Source organism: Artibeus jamaicensis, unplaced genomic scaffold, assembly GCF_021234435.1.
Source record: "Artibeus jamaicensis isolate MK-2021 breed Jamaican fruit bat unplaced genomic scaffold, CSHL_Jam_final contig_585, whole genome shotgun sequence".
Classification (NCBI taxonomy): domain Eukaryota; kingdom Metazoa; phylum Chordata; class Mammalia; order Chiroptera; family Phyllostomidae; genus Artibeus; species Artibeus jamaicensis.
This window is the reverse complement of record NW_026521894.1, coordinates 13935272-13951478: the sequence shown is the minus strand read 5'-3', so window position 1 is coordinate 13951478 and position 16207 is coordinate 13935272. Positions and strand designations below refer to the sequence as shown.

Below are 16207 nucleotides of genomic sequence, written 5' to 3'. Positions count from 1 at the left end.
GTCCTAGGACAGTGCCTGGCTCGTAGCAGGTGCTAGAATACATATCGGGGGACCCTGGGCTTTCTTAATGCTTTAAGTATTCTGACTGACTGAGGGTCAGCCGAAACTCAAGACACTACTCTTAAAATTAAGGTGCAAGTCAATGGGAACATGTAATTTAATTTATATTTTTAAATACTATTTCAGCCATCTGTTTACTTTGCGAATAAAATGTACCCTTACTTGCAGTTTTCATTAAAAGTATGAAACAATTTTCATATGAAAAACAGACCCTTCTGACTGAGCCACACTTCCATCAAGCACAGTCCGGTCAATAAAAGCAGGACCAGAATGCTAAATGCTGCTTCTAGTTTTGGTTCATCCTATGAGTCAGTTTCTCCTTTATTTCTCCTTCCTTGCAGTGGCCACACAGACTGACGGACTGATCAGCAGGCAGTGAATTGTGGCTGCCACAGATATCAGGTTCTGTGGGAAGAAAGGGTATGTGACCAACCAGAAGACATGATATGCAACTTGAAGGGAAAACATTCTTGCACTAACAGTAATTCTAGGAGCAAGACCACTGGAAGCGAACACTACTGGCAAGTGGGAGGATTTATTTTCTCAAATTTTCACTTGTTGAGCTGACAGCATAAAAGGAAGAGAAATTTGAAACCCAAAGAATAAAATCTTTATTTCTCAAGGAAAGAACCATTCAATCACCATGAGTGAATAACTGAGCTAATGACAACCCGAAGGTGGAATTTTCAGAAGAGTGTGTTAGAAGCAAAGCTGTAAATCATCCAAAGAACGAAACTGATTCAGCAAAATGAAAATAAAGTCACATATCGAGTCAGTTGATTCAGAATCTGGAAGAACACACTGCAGTTGCGATTGGAGGACAGAACGATGGACAGAAAGAGGGCTGAGAGCTCTGGAGGTGGGCAGCCGCCAGCTTCCACCCGGCTTTGCCACCTGACAGCTGTGTGGCCTCGGTGAGTTACGTAATCGCTCTGAACCTTGGTTCCCTAAACTATAAAGCATGGATCGTCGTAATGCCTAGAGTTGTATGAATCAGCTAATTCGTGAAGATCTTTGCACATAATAAGGGACCAATAAACAATAGTTCCCTTCCTGGACTGTCCACATTTAGGTCTAAACTGAAAGAATGGTGTGATCTGTCACCACGGAACTGTTTCAGGACAGGATGTCCCTAAAATGTTCTGCCAATACAGGTCAAGTACCTTAACTTGCTCTTGAGAATGACCACAAATCAAATAGAAACACGGAATTCAGAGATAAATAAAAAGCCAGAAAAGGAAAGAAATGCAATGGAGAATAGCCAACACCACTCCCATCTTTGCATTTTGCATTCCAGTAAAGAAGAAAGGGAGCGACTGACGTTGGAGTCATCCCCTTGAGTCAGGCGTTTCCCAGCCCTCCCCAGGCCCAGCATCATAGACTGGAATGTACATGCTCGCTGTTTGTTTTGTGGCGGCATAGCTCTCGGCTGATCAGGACGGGGAGGGTGGCGGTGCTTCTGGCACCTGTTTTGTTTTCTTTTTTTTCAGTTACCTAAATCCATCCACTTGATCTTCCACTCATGCAACCTCCCACCACACACTCTCTGAGCACCTGTTATATGAATACAGGCTATACGCCTCATATTTGAGAAGATACACAGATCGACATTTCACATTTTAGGAGAGATTTGTGGAATTGTAGGAGTCACCTATGTATTCCAACATTCTGCGTGTGTGTGTGTCTAACACTTATTAGACTAAGACCTTAATGAAGTGTACATATGCATATCTGCTGAGACCTCATCATACTCGGGGCACTAGGCTACATGCTTGTATGTGTTATGTTTACCTGTCACTACCACTTCATGAAATTAACACTCGTGATACCTTTAATGAACAAATCAGAAAAACAGGACTGGGAGAATTTAAGGTCACGTAGACTATAAAGGGCAGAGACTATAAAGGGACCCGAACTCGAGTCTCTTAACTAGGAAGTAAGAGTCAGAATTGTCCTGTTTGCTGCATTCCTTATGCAGAAATTGAAGCATATGGTGTCTTCTTCATATTTGTTCTCTGATGAGAAGAGGAGTGATGTTAAAGTAAATTAGACTAGACAGTGTGTCTAACAGTCTCAGAATGTGTAAGCAAGAAGCTACTGGTGGAAATTAAAGATCAAGAAATTAAGGTCCTAAGTTGTGACAACTGCTTGCATGCATTCACTGAGATTTGTAACGGGACCTCACTGAGCGCTTTAGGAAAGTGCTTTTGTGATTGGCCAGAATCTCACCTTCACCGCAGGGCCACTGATGCCTGAGCAACGTCTATGCAGCCAAATATGTGCTCTCACTTGTTTTGAGTTGGCCAAAAAGTCTGTTTAGTTTTTTTCCATAAAACAAAAGACAAAATTTTCATTTCATCAATATCTGTATTGATTTGGATGTTTTGAGTATGTTGGCTATCTCCCACATGGTATAACACTGATTGCTCTCAATTAATGTCTCAGTTTGATCGCTATCAACATCAACATGCCTGCCTGATCATGGGGCATCATCCAGTGAGAAATGTCCAGCACGGAACTTCACAAACCACATCTGACACACATTCGATCAGCCACAGCACCTTCTCTACACACTGCACAAATCTCGTGTTTCAGTTGTGTTTTTACCTTTCTTGAAATAATAAAGCATAATATGCTGAAAATGTTGCATATTTTCTTCCATCTTCAATACCAAAGTGGCCACACAAAATTTCACCAATTTGGTAAGTGTTTTTAAAAATGCACGCTGGGCCCTGGCTGGTGTGGCTCAGTGGACTGAGTGCTGCTGGCCTGTGAACCAAAGGGTTGCTGGTTCAATCAAATCACCAGTCAAGGCACATGCCTGGGTTGCAGCCAGGTCCCCAGTAGGGGGCGCATGGGAAGCAACCACACACATGTTTCTCTCCCTCTCTTTCTTCCTCCCTTCCCCTCTCTCTAAAAAGAAATAAACAAAATCTAAAAAAAAAAAAATGCACACTGACGTGACAACTGTTCCAATACAATCTAACAAAATTGTTCTGAATGAAGTTAAAGACAACTAAGTGCTACTACAGCCATCTTACAGAAAAAAAAAACACCACCAAATGAACTTTTTGGCCAACCCTAATACAACTGCTGAGAAAGAGAAATGGAGTAGGAATTAAGATTCATATGTAAAAGATGAGAATTAAATTCCTATCACCGTCAATGTAGTGGATCTCCTGTGAGGTCAGAGAATCTCCATGGAGCATAGACTAAGAGCAAAAAGTCACAGATTCAAGCTGTGTGACCTTGGGCCCATCAATTATTCTCCCTGAGTCAGTTGCCTCATCTCTACAATAAAGAGAATGATATCTATCTCAGGGTATTTCTGTAAGATTAAATAAGTATGAGCTGAATATAAAAGCAGATCCTCCCAGTATTCATGTTTATACAGTGAGAGGGTCTCATATGTTGGCTTCCAGCATGAATGGACCAAGTGCTTTGGAAAGGCATCACCGGCACCTCATCCACAAAGGCTCCCATTACATGGAAAGGAGTTCGGAAACTAAATGGTCTGAGGCTCCCTGGACTAAACCAGAACCCAGTTCTCAGGCATCTGGAGTCTTGACAGGAAACCTCAACACCACTGCCATCGTGCCGGTGGGAACGTATTCTCTCTCTCTCTCTCTCTCTCTGCCTTCTCCCCATTTTCAACTTAAAAGTGACCACATTCCACATAGAACTTAAGACAATGGTTTTTTTCTGCTTCCTTTATTTATTTATTTTTTATTGATTTTAGAGAGAGAGGCAGGGAAGGAGAGAGGGAAGAGGGGAGAGAGACAGACAGACAGACAGACACTGGTTTGTTGTTCCACTTATTTATGTAGTTATTGGTTGATTCTTGTATGTGCCCTGACCAGGGATTGACCCACAACCTTGGTCAGTGGGGACAGCGCTCTAACCCCTGGCGCTACCTGGCCAGGCCTCTCCGCTTCCTTTTAAAGTTCATACTCTGTTCCTCAGAAGATCCCATTTGAATCCCTCCAACGCTGGCAGTCATGGGGTCCTGTGCCTGATGCTACAGAGCTGTTACACAGAGCAGAGAGCCAGATCATCCGGGGGCGCCCATGATACATGTCTGTATAGTGGCTGCTGGCCAGCTCTTGGCTCAGCTTCCGCAGCAGAGAGCTCCCCACCAAGAAAATTCAAGCTGAACATCTCACCTGCTGCCTGATGGGCCCTAATATCAAGTTTTGTTGTTCAATACTTATCGAGTGCTTTCTACATCCTAGGCACTTGGAACATAAGCATGAACATAATGTAGTCCTCAGGCTCAGGTCGAGGAGACAGACACATAAGCAGGTAATTATAAAACAATGTGGTAAGTACAAAAATAGAGAAATTACAGGATCACTGAGAGGCAAACCTGACTCAGGTGGGCAGTTCTTTCTGGAAGAGGTGACACGTGTGCAGTTTTAAAGGCTGGCTCAGGGGAGGAAGAACTGAGGAGTGGGATGGAGGCAGTGTGGAAAGGGCATTTGGGGCAATAGCAATCAGCAAAGAAACAAATGTCCCAGACAGCATGGTTTACGAGAGGCACTCAAGGCCGCTGGAGAAGGCCAGAACCTAACCTGTGACATGGGGCTGGACACCGGGCACGGGGGCCCTGTGCACCCTGTTCTACAGGATGAACTTTGTCCTTAGGTGTGGGGCAGCCAACAGTTTAAAGGTTTTAAGCACAAGAGTGATGCAGTTTCTATATTCTTCCATTTAGGAGTTCTTTTTTTTTTTTTTAAGGGAAATTGCAGGACAGCCAAGAAAGCTACTGAGCTGGGCTTTGGGAGCCCCAGGGCCAGTGCAGCCCTGCCCGCCTCATGGCCAAAAGCAAGCCCAGCTCTCCTTCCACCTCTGGCCTCTTCCTCCCATCTGCTCAGCCTCTCTGTGATGCTGACCTCATTAGAAGGTGATGTGGGTAGAAGGTGATGTAGGTAGAAGGGGATGTGGGCGCAAGGTGACTCAGTATTACAAATGGCTTTGAAGCAGGCAGAAGGCCACACTGAGCCCTGGGCATCTTTCTGCAGTGGGGACCTTGGCAGTGAGGCAGGCCTGGTGAGCAGGCCCCAGGGCAGTCAGGTTGGCTGCAACATACTCAGGAGCCTGCCTGCATCTCATCTTGCAGCTTCTCCTCCCTCCCTCCTAACAGCACTGGCTGGCTTCACCTGACACTGCAGTGGAAGGGAGGGGGCAGGAGGACACAAGCCCACCTTGCAGGGGGAGCACCAGTCACTGTGACCACCCCAGCTAAAAACTCTGGTTCCCATGCTTTTCCCAACCACTGTATGTCTTACCTCTAGAGCTGCCATTTGGAACTATTCCCTAACCCCAACTTCTTTGATCTCCTTAGTCCTATTCCTCACTACCTGCCCCCACACCCAGAACCCCAGGCTTTGGTGAGGTTCTGTCCACTTCCTCGCTGCTGAATCGTGCTCCTCTGTGACTCCTTCAGTAACTCCTGACTCCCTAAGCCTTCCCTGATTACTCCTTCACACCTGACCCCTCCCTTCCATCATTCCCCTGCATTCTGAACACATGAGTACATTGTAATGCACTCACTTTACAGTTTGGCTGCTGTAACCTCTCCCCACACTAATCACTAATCCCTGAATCTGCATTTCTTCCTTATGACGTTCCCTCCCCAGGCAATGCCTTCCTCCTCCTCCTCCTCCTCCTCCCACTTCTGACCTCTGCTTCATCCTTCAAGGCACAGCACAAATGTCATCCTGACCCTAAGGCTTTCCCCTATCACCTCCAAGACAGATTAACTCTAATAGGAATTTGTTCACCTTTATTAAATTATGGGTTTTTGCTTATATCATAATAACCTAGTACCTGGGTACCGGGAACCTCTGAGAGGACATTGTATATAGTAACTCATTTAGCCCACAGAACCACCCTGTTATTATCTCCAAGTTTACAGCTAGTCGATGGAAGAACTAACCTACGCCACCTCCCCCCACACCATGCTTCTTCACCTTCAGACCAGGAAACCTTTGCATTTAGGAGCTACAGTCTATTCTGCTGGTACTCTAACTGCCTAGCACACAGTAGGTGATGACTAAATGCGTTCTGAATTTAACTGAAATTTGTTCCGCATGCATTCCTCACAGGTATGTTCTGCCTTCCACAGGCATGCATGAGATCCGCAAGGAGAAAAGGCCAGACCACCTCTTTTCTTCACAGGCCCACAGTCCCAAAGCATAATGAGCTGGGGGAAATGTAGAGAGGTCTGGGGGTGCAGCTGGGGGCAAACTAATTTTAGATAATATATGTCTCAAGTGTGCCCAATTCACAAAGGTTTTTGCACATGGCTGATCTCATAGGTTCTGAAATCAGCCAGCAGGCGAGGAAGATGGAAAGAAGATGAAGAAGGTAGGAAGACTGAGGGACAGGTTGCCTGAGACCTGGCCAAACTCTCAGAGGCAGAAATATCTGAATGAAATTACAGAGATTACACCCCAGGGTTCTGAACGAAGCACCCACAAGCAGGTCTCCTGTTCACCCTTCTGGCCCTGCACAGCTCCGGCAGTCATGAGTGGGCAGCCGGGGTAGCTTTGGCAGCCGGGGTAGCTTTGGCAGCTGGCGCAGGTGGGAGGCAGGTGGGAGGCTGGTGAGAGGCAGAGATCTGGCCAAAGGGGAGGCTGGCTGAGCTGAGGTGGGGCAGCGTGGGTTAAGTCAGGTTTGGTCACCCTCACCAGACATGACAGAACACCCTGAGAGCTGACATGATTTCCAAGTGGTCGGATAATACAGATATAAAGAGTCAGGAAAAACTGGTTTGTCCATTGCATTAATTGGAGGTAGTCAATGTTTCCATGTTATTTATAACTATCCCATTGGATTTCTTAAAATCTGTACTTTTATTGGCCTAACTCAACACAACTTCAGGTAAAATTTACTTGATGTTGTGTGCATAGGGAATGGTTTTCAGGCTCAGGCAGCCTCTGCAGAAAGGGAAGCTTTTTCCTAATAGACAGGGCAATGAACTTCTGTCTAAAAGCCCTGGCTTAGCTTACCAATGGGGTGGTCTTCCTTTCCCCAAGTCTCTTTTTCCCCTGAGCCTTGATCTCCCTCTATTACAAAATGGTCATGAAAATGCCCATCCACTCCCTAAGAATTCTGGCAATGACCTGCGCCAAGGCCTGTGAGCTGATCTGAAAGGTCTCACTATTCAGGAAATGAATGAGATACTACAGATGTCTGCACCGAAACGTGGACAGAACCACCTCCCACTGGGAAACCTTCGACCCCTGGAGCTTAAGCGAAGGCTCTCAGGTCGCTGAGCTCCTACGGTGGCATCGACGGGAGCAAGACAGACTGTGTAACTACCAGGGCGCGGCGGAGTGGATCCCAAAGCCGGGCTTCCTGACCGCGGCACACGGAGGGCGTGGGGCTGCTCTTCCCCATCCTCCTGGTGGCAGTGAGGCGCCCCCGGAGGCCAGCCGAGCTCCGGGGTTGGAGAAACACCCCACTTACCTGCGGCTCCACCAACCAGCGCTGCTCCGCGCCGGCGGGCAGGGGGCGCGGGGCACGGAACGCCGAGTACACGGGGATGCGGTCCCGGGTGCTGTACAGCGTAGCGAAGTGCTCGGTGCCCTCGGAGCGCTGACAGATCTTCACGTGGCCCTCGGCCGCCAGCCCCGCCGGCGGAGTCTCGGCGTAGAAGAACCGGTCGCATTCGCCAAAGCCGGCGTCCTCCTGGTCCACGAGCCGGCCTTCCAGCCGCGCGCTCAGGGCCAGGAGGCCGCCGAGCGCGAGCCAGAGCGCGGGGCCCATGTCGACCTCTGCGAGCGCTGGGCGGCCGCGGCGCGGGCTCTGCTGGCCGCGCTGGAGGGGAAGTGGAACCGGGCGCGGCGGGGCGGGGAGCGGGCGGCGGGGCGGCCCGGCGGCGGGGGCGTGTCCGCGTCCCGAGGCCGCGCCTCCCTCGCACCCTCCTTCGCCGAAGATGGTGGCGGCGGAGGCTGGCGGCCGGGGCTGGGGATGCGGACACCGCCCCCGAGGCTGCACCCGGGCGGGCTCACGGACGCAGGGCGCCAGCGGCCGCTCCCCCTCGTCTCCGCAGTCCGCGGGAACGCGAGCTCCGAAGAGTAGAGGGTCTCAGCGGGTCAGTCTAGTCGGAGGGGCTGGGAAAGGACGGTCCCCTGGGCGGGGCGCCGGGAAGCCTCCCGAGCAAAAGCGCCGCAGGGAGCCTGTGGGATGATGCAAAGGGGCAGTATGAGATGCTTAGATAACTGTGTCTCTTTGAAGCAAGTGGGCAGAGACCCCCTCTAATATCCGATGAAAATTAGCCTCCCTCTCACAACGAAGTGTTCAACTGCTTGCACTGGAACACGACCTGGACATATCCTTAGCAGATCAGAAGAGGAGAGACCCAAGTTAAGGAATCCTGATACATGAAGTTCCTAACCTAGGCAGTGAAGCCCTTGCGGTTTAAATGGTGCAAGGCGTGGAAACAAAACCAATACCAAGGCAACAAAGAAGACTAGTCAACATCCCTGGCCGGTAGGTTGGTTGATACATTGCTTCGTTCATCCCACAGAGTGCCTGTGTGCTAGCCTGGCTCAGGTATTCAAGCAGGACAGGGTTCCTGGGGCCTGAGGAAGACAGCCTAGTGGGGAAGCTTGTCATTAACCACAGAATCATGCTATAAAAGGAATAATTAAACCCTGGCCATGGACCAGTGAGAACCTGACCCCCCCAGGGATTCAGGATATCTAGCCTGAAGAACTGAAGTCTGAGCTGAGACTGGGTGGGTGACATTAACCCTGCAAAGAGTAAAACAGCATGTGTTGGCGGAATTTAAGGAAGGCTGGGCCACACTAGCCCACCCACAAAACTTTCTGTGACCCACTAGTGACTGTGGGCTTAGAGCAAGGAGATTATGAAGAATGAGGCTAAAAAAGGAGGCAGGGTCATATCACTCATGGGGTCATAGGCCAGAGGCCTTCAAACACTTTTGACAGGACCCACAATGAGAAAACAAGTTTCACGTCATAATACTTGTGCTCGTGATTGGCAGTGCGGCCTGTTATTTCTATTTTATTCTATTTTTGTACCACTTTAAAAAATATTTGATTTATTTTTAGAGAGAGGGGAAGGAAAGGAGAAAGAGTGGGAGAGAAACATCAATGTGTGGTTGCATCTCATGTGTCCCCCACTGGGGACCTGGCCTGCAACCCAGGCATGTGCCCTGACTGGGAATGGAACCAGTGACCCTTTGCTTCACAGGCCCATGTTCAATCCACTGAGCTACACTAGCCAGGGCAATTTTGTACCTGGGCACAAAAGGGCAGTACAGGGCACTTTTTTTTAATGCTAATGGTGAGCCACGAAACTGTTGCTGTGACCCACTAGTGATCCATGGCCTACTGTTTGGAAAGAAGTATTATAAATGATATTGAGGATTTTCATCTTCCGGCAGTAGTGCTGCAGTCCCATTTGCTCTTTGTGCAGAAATGGGCGGAGTGGAGTGGTCAAGAATGAGTGGAGAAAAATATTTGCAATAACCCAGGTGAGCGATGGTAGCTCAAAGGACCGTGGCAGAGGGGGAGCCAGAGCTCCTCCTCCGGGCCAGGTACTCGCACTCACAGCGAACCACTTCATCTTGTCCCCCCAGTGTGCCCCACTTCTTCTGAACTGAGAACAGAAGTCCTCTGACGTCTGCCTGAGACAGCACAGCCAGTGCGTCCTGAGCCAGCTTTGAACCAGGTCTGTCTGGTTTCCTCTACGTCACAGCAAATCTGTAAGGTGAACCTACAAAGTAGGAGACAGATTGTCAGAACGTATTTTGGAGCTTAAGAGGAAATTCCGTGCAGGCTTCAATTCCTGAAAGTGTTGACTAGGTTTGGTCCCTAAAATGAGACCTAAATCTGTATCTTTTTTAAGAGGCACATTTAGTGTAATGTCACAGAGGAGGCTAGCTAGACTTGGAGTCCCCTCTGATGTGGAGTAGATGACCGTGGTCACCCAGGCCTCGTATCTCCGCCAAGTCCTGTCACCCGCAGACCTCAGGCGTGTCCTCTCTTAGACGGTGCCTATCCTAGGAGGCTGTGAGAATTGTAGATTCTATGGGATTTTTAATGTTTATATTATTATATGGGATCATATGCGTTCCGCAATGTCAATTCATGCTGTGAACTATAGAGAACTATACAAACACCTATAAATCAATCTCCCTGTGTTCTTTGTAAGTGCTTCTATTATAATGTCAGGACATGAATAGTCCCTGTGTCTGTCCTCTTTACTGACTGCGTGCTCCTGCGAACAAGGGTGAGGTCTGCTTGGTCTCTAGACCTGGCGGCTACCACAGAGTCTGGAGTAATAAATGTCACATGGGATGCTGATGTTATACTTTAGCAAATGCGGGAAATATAAGAAAATACATTCTTGGTCTTTATAACTTAAAATATTTACATGACTTTAATTCATTATTTCTGAAACTTTGTGGATGACTTGGATAAGGACGACTATCTCTGTGGGTCCTCTCCGATCCCTGGGGCAGGTTGTCATTCCCCCCAGGCCCCTGACACACACACACACACACACACACACACACACACACACACAGAGCGCTAGCACAACTCACAGCCAGGATGAGTTTGCTTTATTTCCTTTAGTTTGTAGCACAAGACAACAGAGGGTTTTGGTTTGCTTGCCTTCCAAAAATCAAATTAGTGTAATACCGAGCATGCTTTTGCAAATTACAAATGTCCTCACCCCAAGGTTCTGGAACACACTGTAGGGTGCAAGTGTCTTGATCTAACTTTAGTTTTTGCTGACTGCTTGTTCCAGAGGAAGACCGTCTTCAGCTGCTTCTGTATGCACAGCACATCATCCAGCGATAGTTCAGTGCCGTCTCTGGCCTCCGGTCCCTTTCCTTTCCCACCGACTATTCTCACAGGGATGCGGTTTCGGACCGATCCTCCTGGGCCTCTGTGCTCACACCCATGCCAGCCCAGCCAGCATCTGTCTGCAGCCTTCAGCAAAGGCCCGAAGAGGGAAAATAATGGCTGATGTGGAATAAAACAACATTCTACTTGTACTTCTGCCGTTTGGTTGTTTCTTTCGGAAACGGCTTGAAAATATGCGCCCACTAGACGCGTCGCCAGCCCCCACCCCAGTCCTCACTGCCGCGGTGCTCTGGTGGTGAGCGTCTCCCCACCACCGCCACCTGAGACCAACCACCCCAGCTCACCTCTCATCCCACGTTTATCCTCTCATCTCCTCCAATCCATTTTCCAGCTCCAGTGACTTCCTGAAATGAACCTGATGATGTCATCCTGCTCTTACAGCCCTTCAATCACTCTCCATTCATTTTCTGCCGCCTGATGCCCAGACCACTGAGACTGGCCCCTCCCTCCGGGGGTGGAGCCCCTCCCACCTGGCCCTCTGCGCTCCTGTGGTTCCTTGAACATGGTTCCTCTCTCTTGTCCTGGAGCCTTTGCACCATAAACTACCTCCCTTGGCCTGGAATTCTTACCACACATTTAAATCTTTTCACCTCTTTCATTTACTTTTAGATTTTTTTTGTGTATGATCCAGCTAAACATTAGTTCCTCAGGTCACCCATCTTCCTGACAAGTGTGCCCTCACCTTTTCACCTTTTGTCCCCTCCTGCCCTATGTGAGGTTAAGGGTGTTTATTAAACCATTATTTCCCCTGTATCTAATTACTGCCTTTCCACTCAGACATAAACATAGTGTATTCAATACAGTAACTGAGTAAATGAATGAATGAATGAAAAAATCCTTTCTTCATTTAACTTCATTTAGATTTGCATGGTCTAATTCATTTATTTATTTTCAAGACATTTTTTTAAAAACATCTACCATGAAGCTAGTCATTATGCTGAAAGCTGGTGATTTGGAGGGAGCAAAGTTAGGCCTGGTCACTGCTCCCCATGGCAGTCACGGGCAGCCTCTGCCAGCTGCTCCGCTGGGCCAGGGAAGGGCAAGGCCGTGAACTTTGCTGCAGATGGCCAGTTCTGAAACATTGGCTTCACATCCAGCTCCCTTCAAGTGCAAAACTGACACAGACCTTTGCACCAAAGAACTTTCAGTAGGTTAAGAAGACGGACAGACGAGCAATTACAATACAGTGTGGGAGGTGCTCTTTAAGGGAAGTACTATGCGCTATGAGAGCTGAGAAGGGTCACCTACACCAGTCTGGGGAGAAGCAGCCCTGGAAAGACAATGGGAATGGTAGAAAGTCACATGTAGTGATTAGATATGTTGAGTCCTGGCTGGTGTGACTCGTGGATTGAGGGCCGAGCTGCTGAGGGGGCGACTTTCCTCGCAAGTCCTCCCAGTTGCCATGGATGAAAAATAAATATGACCGAGACATGATGTGATCTGCTTGGGGAGGAGAGGTGAGCAGTGGCCCGTTTCACAAGGGAAAAAGGCCTCGAGCCCCCTCCCCCATAGCCTTTTATTGGATTGTAATACACAGGAATACAGGGCGACAAGGATCAAACAGTAGATAACATTTCAAAGAAATCTGAGGGCTTAGTATGAGTCAGAGTCTGTCAGGAACAGAGTTTTAGGGTTTCTTGCTGGAACCCTGAATATATGAATGAAAGCACTCTTAGCAGAGCAGATTTCACAGGTTTGTCAGGAAGTCTTTGTGATGCCAGATTTTTCCCCAAGACACACTCTAGCAAGGCAAGGAGCTGCACCTCTCCCCATCAGGTATTCAGGCTTAAGGGGATTAGAGCCAGGAAGCTCTTCTCCCAGAGAACATGGGCACTCGGGCTATGTCAAAGTCGGGGTTGGGGGTGGGGTTGAGGGGTGGCAAGAGTCCATTGCTCCCTCTTTGTTGCAGCCCCCTGAGTCCTTCCATGAAGGCCTCCCAAGTGATCCAGTCTGGCTTAGGTTGCTCCCCGCTGTGAGGGGTCTTACCCGTCATTGACTTCTCACCAAGCTTTGGGGGCAGGGAGAGGAACTGAGGCAGCGTTTGCTACCAGAGACAGGCTTTATCTCCTGCGGCTTGCATTCCAGAGGTCATCCCTCGCCCTTAGCCACAAGGGGTAGAGATACAATTCCTAGAACCAGGCAGAGCGATCTACAACAGCCTGTGAACCAAAGGGTTGCTGGTTTGATTCCCAGTCAGGGCACATGCCTGGGTTGTGGGTCAGGTCCCCAGTTGGGGGCATGTGAGTGGCAACAACACATTGATGTTTTTCTCCCTCTCCTTTTCCCTCCCTTCCCCTCTGTCTAAAAATAAATAAATATAATCTTTAAAAAATATGTTGACGCAATGGCTCATAAACTAGAATAATAATTTATAAGCACCTAAAACTACTTCTTTATCTCTCTTCTCGGTAGATTGTCCAGCAGTTATATAAAACTGTCGAATAATAAGTTAACCCCATTTGGATTACTAGGTGAGGTGAGGAGGCCGAGGAGTAGCTCCAATATCGCCGGAATGCCTGATTTATTTTCCTAACAATGACTAAAACTAGGAAAGCATGCCTGGCTCACATCCTCTAGTGAGAGGCGGAAAGCCTCCGAGTCCAAAGGGACATTGACACTCCAGCCAATAGGAGGCTGAATCGTGCTCAGCTGAATCAGTGGGCGGAGCTGCCTTCCTTCCAGCAAAGCTACTCTTTGGATGACGCCTAAGAGTAACATGGGAGAACTGCCGTTGCCCCGGAAGAAGCACCCATGTGTACACATCTATAGCCTCTCCCCATTAGCCGGTACTGGAAAGGACACCTGGCCCACAGAGCCACTGGGCACTTCCGGTTGGTCAACTGTCTTTGCAAATTTGTCCAGATGTTAGAGGATTACTTCAGCCAGGAATAACTTTGAATCCCTTCATGAAGAGATATATTTACATGAAAATAATTTTTCCGACATATATATATGTGTGTGTATATATATATATATATCAATAAAAAGTAAATAAATAAAAATTAAAAAAATATTTTTTTCTGAAACTTTTTCTGGCTTTCCATCTTGATAAGGAGAAGAATATAGGGGTTATGAGCTTGAACTCTGAGGTCAGACTGTCTGGGTTCAAATGCCTACTCCTTTTACTGGCCGTGTGATCTGGACAAATTGTTAACCCTTTCTAAGCCTTAATTTTCTCATCTATAAAAGGAGGATAATGACAGAACCTACCTCCTAGTGTTAAGTATTAAATGCATTTAACATCTCTAAAATTGGAGTGCATTTTACAATTGATAGGTGGCATAGTTTAATTGCTTCCATGGTATGTAAAATAATGGTGCATCTTATAATCAGTGGAGGTTCTGATGAGTCTTGGTGACCAAAATCTCCCCCCTCCAGATACAGATACACTGCCTGGCTTGGCTTTCTTGCCTAATCCTGTTAATATTACTTAGTATTTGTCACAATCCTTTCAGGATGAAACAAAATGCCATAGACTGGGTGGCTTATAAACAACAAACATTTATTTCTTATAGTTCTGGGAAGCCTAAGATTGAAGTGCCAGCAGAATCAGTGTCTGGCGAGAGGCCACCAGGTTCATAGGCATGTGTCCCCATATGTCAGAAGGGACAAGCAAGCTCTTTGGGGCTCCTTTTTTAAGGCTACTAATCCATTTCATGAGGGCTCCACTGTCTGACCTAATCACCTCCCAAGGGCCCTGCTTTCTAAACAGCTCAGTCACACGTTAGGTTTCAATGCATGGATTTTGGAGGTCACAGACATCAATCTATGGCAGTATTATTGAAGACAACACCATGCTCAGTGGATGAAGGAAGTCCTTTTAAATTAAGTAGATGGTCTTTTTCTTCCAAATACTGATATATATGGAGGAGAAATTTATTTATTCATCCAACAAGTGCTGAGTGACCCTTGTGAGCCAGGCTCAGTGCTAATTGCTGGGGGCACGGAGTGAATAAAATATGGTCTCAGCTGTCCTGGAACTCACAGTCTAAGCTACCAGCTTGTTTCTATTTTTAACAAAGAACTTTAAACATTTATTTTGGAAACTCATCTGCCCAAGTATCCATTTCATTATAATCACTTATTAATTCAAAACAATTTCTGTTTATTTTTATCACCACAAAAAAAATTAAGGAAAACACTCAGTCCCACATCTGTGAGTGTCTGTCTCACTGGGCATGTAACATCATCTGGGAGCTGTACAAAAACTCTAAAAGTGCAGATAAATGGAAACGGCACAGGTTTAAGCATCAGAAAACTTTAGTTTAAACCTCTGCCACTTATGAGCTGTTGGAGGTCCCTGAGCCTTAAACCCCTCATCCACAAAATGGGAATAAAAACACCTACTTCATATTGTAGACATGAGAATTAAATGAAATAACCAATGTGAAGAACTTAATTTATAGCAAAACTCAGTAAATGCTAGTTCATTTCTCTCATATAGTTCCTTTAAAGGCAGGTGGTCAGATTCTTATTTATGGGGGAAAAAATCACGATTTAGGAGACTTCTGGCCAAGATGGAGGTATAGGTAGATACACTTTGCTTCCTCACACAACCAAAATAAGGGTAACAACCAATTTAAAAACGAACAAACAACAACAACGACAAAATAACCAGAACTACGAGAAAACTGAATTGTGTGGAAGTCTGACAACCAAGGAGTAAGTAACATTCTGGAAGAAGTAACATTCATGCAGACTGGTAGAAGGGGCAGAGATGGGAAGCTGGATCAGCAAGGACACACAGGCAGACTGGTGGTTCCCCATTTGTGTGCGGATAAGCCGAGAGGAACAGCTGGGCAGCAAGGCAGACTCCATAATCCAGGGTTTCAGTGCAGGAAACTAAAGCCTCAGAACCTCTGGTGTAAAAATCTGTGAGGGTTACAGGGGTGGGAGAAACTCCCAGTCTCACAGGAGAGTCTGTGAGAGAGACTCTTGGGATCCTAGAATGTACGCAAGCCCATCCACTTGGGAATCTGCAACTAAAAGGGCACAGTGTGCTTGTGGGAAGCAAAGGAAGTGACTGAAAGCGGGGCAAGAGCTGAGCAAGCAGCAATGTTCCCTCTCTGACCCCTGTCCCACAGATAGCACCACAACACAGCAAAGTGGCTTGCCCCACCCTGAGGAGTAGCTAAGGCTCCACCCCTTGCAACATAACAGGTGCACCTCAACAAAGAAATATGGCTCAGATGAAAGAACGGGTCGAAACTCCAGAAAAAGAGCTAAGGAGTTAGCTAACA

General features: G+C 47.3%; 1 protein-coding gene and 1 long non-coding RNA gene across 2 annotated transcripts in view; one reads left to right on the top strand and one right to left on the bottom strand.

Annotated features, from left to right (window-relative positions):
* The window catches only part of ENDOD1 (endonuclease domain containing 1), a 36258-nt gene extending 28334 nt beyond the window's left edge, over positions 1-7924 (bottom strand). The window contains exon 1 of the mRNA XM_037163436.2: positions 7534-7924. Coding sequence (XP_037019331.2) covers positions 7534-7833 — 300 coding nt within the window. The 5' untranslated portion in view covers positions 7834-7924. The remainder of the gene's footprint in view (positions 1-7533) is intronic.
* A 92-nt stretch (positions 7925-8016) lies between these two features.
* LOC119062450 (uncharacterized) lies at positions 8017-11098 on the top strand. The gene is made up of 3 exons (XR_008392524.1): positions 8017-8559; positions 9674-9765; positions 10849-11098. It is a non-coding gene; the product is annotated as an uncharacterized LOC119062450 (long non-coding RNA).
* The last annotated feature ends 5109 nt before the right edge of the window (positions 11099-16207 follow it).